The sequence below is a fragment of the Arvicanthis niloticus genome, chromosome 27, assembly GCF_011762505.2.
Source record: "Arvicanthis niloticus isolate mArvNil1 chromosome 27, mArvNil1.pat.X, whole genome shotgun sequence".
Lineage (NCBI taxonomy): Eukaryota > Metazoa > Chordata > Mammalia > Rodentia > Muridae > Arvicanthis > Arvicanthis niloticus.
The window spans coordinates 9030282-9036281 of NC_133435.1; the positions used below are offsets into that span (position 1 = coordinate 9030282).

Below are 6000 nucleotides of genomic sequence, written 5' to 3' on the forward strand. Positions count from 1 at the left end.
TGAGGTGACAGATGCCACCTGTTCATGTGCACCGTCCACTGTTATCCTTCTAATATCACACCTACTCAACATATTTACCGTACCTTCTGGGTCTGGGGTAACCTGAAAATTAAAGTGGTAGAGAAAAAAAAAACACAGCAAACGCAAAAACAAAACCACAACAAAGCTACGTGCTTATCAGCTTTCTAACAAACCACAGCATACTTTTGTTGATGTCTTTGAAGACTGGATTTTTCTTTGTAGCCCTGGGTGTTGAGGAACTTGTTCTGTAGTCCAGGCTGACCTCCATCTCAAAGAGATCTGCCTGCCTCTGTTTCCCCAGTGCTGGGAATAAAGGCGTGCACCACCACTGCCCAGCCAGATCACGGCATATTTAAAACCAGCCTATGCTATTGGCTACCAGTTGTGTTGCCTCCTTAGAATGTGCTGTATAGAAATACAAGAAGATCTTCCCTGTGCATCAGTGACGCACAGGGTGTAATCTGCTGACAACAGGATCACACACAGTTTGTGAAGTATACATTGACGTGGACCTGTTTGTACTCATATTTATTATTACATTCTAATTACCATTAACATTAATTAGGAGTAGTTTTAGCAACTTGATATCACCAGGTTGCATATCAAGAATGCCCTCCCCTTTTCTGAGGTGACAGGGAGGACTGGGGGGCAGAGCAGAGATGAGTTGACAGGGAGACATAGGAAGAAGGGAGAAGCTGCTCTCGGACTATAAGTAAGTAAGTAAATAAGTAAGTAAGTAAATAAATAAATAAATAAAGCAGTTTTACAAAGTAGTTTTAGCTATATTCGAATCGAATGTTATTTTTATAAACTGCCTTCATCTTTCAGCCAAGCCAAAGCCATGTACTCCTGCAAAGCAGAGCACAGCCACGAGCTGTCCTTCCCCCAGGGGGCGATCTTTTCCAATGGTGAGTATCTTGTCATTTACTGAAGTGACTCATCTAGGGGAGCATAAAGGTATGGTAGCACAGTTACACAGGGTTCAGATTCCATCCCAAACCCCGGCCCTCAGATCTGTCTCAGTGAACACATCTTTCTGGATCCCAGCCTCCATCACGGGAGCCTTTACTCACAAGACAGACAGGGTAGTGCACTCCCGAAGTAGGGTAGGACCACTAGTCTGAGGACAGCCAGGCTACATAATGAGTCTTACAAGGCTAGCCTGACTAGTATATCGTATTTACAAAAGCATATAGAAGGGGGGTATTTTAGACAAATATCGTTTATCTAATTGATTGTGTGAGTACAAAGAACCTTCCAAGCTAAAAGGGGCACTGATAACATAAGTGCATAGAATCTTAGGTGATTGCTTAGTCTGCAGGAATTATTTGAAGCTAGTGTCATCGGAGTAACATTTATTTGTTTCTTTCTTTGACCAGTACACCCATCAGTGGAGCCAGGGTGGCTAAAGGCGACTTACGAAGGCAGAACAGGACTAGTCCCTGAAAACTACGTTGTCTTCCTCTAATAGTATTAGTGGATGGCAGTATCTTCATGGTATCCATGGTAACACATAATACGTGCTATAATTTTATCTGACACAGATATGAGGGACCAGCCACTAAACGAAACATCTATGTGTCTCAAGTTTTTCACCAGCAGACTATGTAGCTCCCATGATGGAAAGAGAAACACAGATATTTGCATTATAGCTCTTCTTTCTGGCTGTTTTCTTTCTTTAAAATATGCTTGCTTTTATTCCCCTTTGGATAAGAAGTGATTTTCAACAGAGTCTGCTCTCTAACAGTTGCAGAATCCTAGATCCTGAGCTCAATTTGGAAGTCAGAAATCTGCTGTACCCACATTAAGATCTGTTCCTTATTGCCTGATAGTCTCTGAGGAACCTTGAAATTATTACTTTAAAAATGTAATTTAAATCCTCCATTTATTATTTTTGTTTTTTTTTTTAAATATACTGCTTTTATGTGTGATTGTTTTGCTGGTCCTAAACATTTCAAGAAAGTCAGTCCTTGTTTTATCATAACTATATTTTATTTGTTTTCTAAAATAATAGTATTTGAAAGCAATAATGTATATGAAGTCTGTAAAGTAAGCCGAGTGTAAGTCAAACACTGATTCTACCGTAAGCAGTCCATCCAGAATATTAGATGGCTTCTCTGGCTTCTGAGCAAAAGTCAGAGAAACAAGTCTATAAAGCCTGTAAGTAAATAATTTGTTGCAGGCTAGATTTGACTTGTGAAGCACAGATGAACAACCCTTCCTTTAGAAGTCATGTAAACCTATCTTGAGACTTTTATAAAATTTTCCATTAAAACACACGTGTTAATAAATCACATGTGCATATCTTTTGCTTCCTGTCAGTATTGTGACATTGTAGTGACCATTGTGGGTGGTCTGTAAAGGTATGGGGTAGTATGCAGGTGGCCCACTTGAAATGCCAGTGCCTCTAAGTATTTTAATGATGGGGAAGTTTTGGCCTGAGATGCTCTTGTGCAAATGATAAAGGTATTGTTTGCAAATCTGAATTGCGAAACTGTGCCTTCTAAACCTCTTTTAGTGAAAACAGGAAACAAACACCAAAGTATTCGATGCTTAGACCACAATGTCTGCTTTTTAAAAAAAGATTTATTTATTTATATGAATGTTTTGTCCACATGTGTATGTACTACATGTGTGCCTTTTACCCAGGAAAGTCAGGAAGGGGAGGCAGATAGCCTTGAACTGGAGTTACAGAGGGTACTGAGTTACTAATAGGACTTGAAATTGGGACCTCTGGAAGAGCATCAAGTGCTCCTAACCACTGAGCCATCTCTCCAGCCCCAGACCACAGAGTTTGATAGCAAGCCATCATTGTTAACAGGAATGGGGTTTACAAGGTTTTTTTTTCCAATGGCATTCAGCCATACCTTTCCTATGAACTCCACTGAATTATAGGCCTCATACAGCAGAGAGGTATTTATTCTCCATTATTAGGTTATCAACAAAGGGTTCTGTACCAGCCACTTCTTCTATGGTAACCTATTTCAACAATTCCAACATATAATTCCTATGAATATCTACAATCACAAAAAGCCTTTCTTTTCCATAGCCTAAAAGGTTGTTTCCCCAGAGCCTCTCCAGGTAGGTAGCTGGTGGCCTCGTTAACCAACTGACTTCTTCGACATTTTCTTTAGTTCATAGACACACGGGTGTCTAAAGAGCTGCCAAGCTGTTGTTACATGTTATAGGCTATAGTCTCAGTTCATTCTGCATTACATCAGTATTTCTAGAGAAAATAAGCAGAGAATACACACGATGCCGTGCATCACTGCATTTATGCTTTTAAATGGAATAAGATAATGGATTAGAGCTAATGAGTAGAGAGTAACAGTCGGCAGGCATGCATCCAGAAATAACACCAGTGAACTGAAGGCAGTGAGTGGAAAGCATCTCATAAAGACTATGATGTGATAGGAAACTGGTGAAAGTTTGGCTCTTTCCTTTTCTTTCCTCCTTATTCTAGTCTCTGCTCACTGCAGCGAGGTATTGCTAAACCCCTTGGTCAAGGTGGGTACCTGGTGGCTTTTACTATACTAATGATATTGCTGTCTCTAACCATTTTCTAGGACAGAAGGTATCCTTTACAAGGGCTACCTATACCAGGGCTTTCTGTTGAAGTCCTTTGTCATCAGCCTCTTGCATCACATTAGATCAGGACCCCTGAAGGGAAGCTGCTTTGCTCTCAAAGACCAACTTGACAGTAAAGATCCAATATGGTTCTCCACTGCTGCTGCACAAAGAAATCCCAACTTTTCATTTTATTTTAATGTAGACCCGAACATTCCTGCCTCCCAATTGTCTGTGAGCTAGCCCACAGATGCTTACTGAGGGCGTAGAGCTTTGTGGGATATGGGTATGGAATTCTGCTCTCCTTTCTGATGGTGAGATCTACTCTGTGTCATTATTTGTTGAGGCTCCTTTCCCGAAACAAGACATAAACATGCTGGTTCATGTTGCACTTGTGCTTGCAATTGTAACTTTTTAGTTTTTTTTTCTTCATGTTAATTACATATGTAAGGAAATCATGATATATGGGAGAGAGGCTAAGGGCGATTTCCCGCTGAAGTAAGTATCCTACAGACATAAAGCATGCGAAGATGAAGGCGTGTGTTCTGGAGTGAATGGAAGGTGTTCTGGGCAGGAGAGCATTGTCGGTGCTGGAAGAGTCACATCTGAAACTGTGATACTGTTGATGCCATGAAGAACCTTACCTATTCAGAGACAATAGGATGTGTTAGAACTGTCAGAGCCACACTCTGAAAGCTACAATATACACCCAAATAAATGCCTATAGTTTGATCAATGTAACGATGGCTCGGGGGTTGATGTGATCCCTTGGGTGTTCTGTGCAAGTATCCTTGGGTTTGAAACACTGATGTTTGACAGGTGGCTTGTGCTGCCATCGCATTCCATCACGTGTTAGTCATTCAACTGAACGATTTTCTTAATGTATTGTGTGTCAGTATCTGAAAAGTAAAATAAACTTTCAGTCTCTGCCTGGGTCCATGCGGTGTGAAGAAATATTGTCTCCTTGTTTGCTGATGTGGTTCATTGTGTTATAGGTAGGACTGAAATATTCGCCAATAGCCCCATTGCTGACAGACTTTGTCAGGGATGGTGGGTTAAAGAGAGGACAGATACACTTTATATATTTTTTCTAATTCCCAACTATCGAGACTCCAAGTAGTGACAATAAAAATACATGAGACTTCCTCCATGTTCTCTTTTGTGGTTACCCTTCCATATGTTGCCTGCCTTCAGAACACAATCTATGTCGAGAATACATGAAATCACTCTGTGCTTCTATGAAGACTCCTTGCTGCTAACTTCTCTCTCAACTTTACATCTTTTTCTTACACAGAGGCTAATTAGAAAAGTTGCTCAGATCTCAACTAAGAACGGTAATTGGTAGTGCGGCCTGAGCATGCTTTATCTAGAAAGACCTAAGTCTTTTAGATTGTGGAATATTGTGAATAAGTAAGATACCTTATGTTCTAACGGATATCTAAAATATGTAGTAGTTGCATGGATGGGACCCAGCTCAAATCGGGAAATTCATTTCTGGTTCATATATTTGTTTTACATATCTTAAAAGTCCTTTCAAGCAATATATTTAGTATGTACAGAGGCGAGTTTCACAGACTGGAATTTTCCAGTTGTAGAGTCATGCAAGTCCTCAAAATAGGTTTAGGGTTTGTATACCGAGATCCTTTCCTGTGTACCATGCTTCTGCTAAGAGTATCTTTGCAGCTAGAGCTGGATATGATGTATTGTCTAGTTTATTAACTAATACTGGAAGCACCACCATAGGAACAGAATTTTTCTTTTGAATTTACAATACATTTCTTACTTATGGTTCTTATCATGCCCTCATGTCACTGTGTGAGACTTTGAAAATCATCTCTCAGTAGAGAGAAAAACAGAAATTTGACTTCCATACAAAAATTACTTCCCTCTTGACTGTAGATGTCCCTCTGAGGGTCAAATTTCATTTCATTTTTTTTCTTGCTTTCCAAAATCAAAACATTTTGAAAAAAAAAAATGAGATTAGCATTTCTGAACAGTCTGACTCCAGCCAGCCTCTGTCTTGTTGGTTCATAGTTAATAACAGGCATTTATCAACTTCCTGACTATTTCATGTTCTTCCATCATTATCCTTACCTTCCTGTTTTGAGTGGTAGTACCTTTGGAAAAACAGGCTTATGAATGACACAGTGGATCAAGCACTTGAGTGATGCTTAAAACAGAATGGTCAGACAGCTACATCTATCTTTTCAAGTAATAAATATGGTGAAAATTATAGTCAATAAACTATTGTGCAGATTTTTTGCTTGTTTTGTAGTGTTTCTGTATTCATCTGCACTCATGTTTTCCTAATCTAAGTTGGCATAATAGCTTCGCTGTTATACTGTGTCTCGAGTGACTTTAAAAATAAGCTGTATATAAGCCCATTCTAGCTTAGTCTTTGCACTTGAAGAC

General features: G+C 39.6%; 1 protein-coding gene across 2 annotated transcripts in view; it reads left to right on the plus strand.

The window, feature by feature from the left end:
* Arhgap42 (Rho GTPase activating protein 42) overlaps positions 1–4525 on the plus strand; it is a 234571-nt gene extending 230046 nt beyond the window's left edge. Inside the window, exons 23-25 of one of the 2 annotated variants that reach the window (XM_076926091.1) lie at positions 850–929; positions 1401–1527; positions 3588–4525. In XM_076926091.1, coding sequence (XP_076782206.1) covers positions 850–929; positions 1401–1489 — 169 coding nt within the window. In that variant the 3' untranslated portion in view covers positions 1490–1527; positions 3588–4525. Of the gene's footprint in view, positions 1–849; positions 930–1400 lie in introns of both variants that reach the window. The other variant, XM_076926090.1, reaches the window with a different exon arrangement.
* Positions 4526–6000: the final 1475 nt, after the last annotated feature.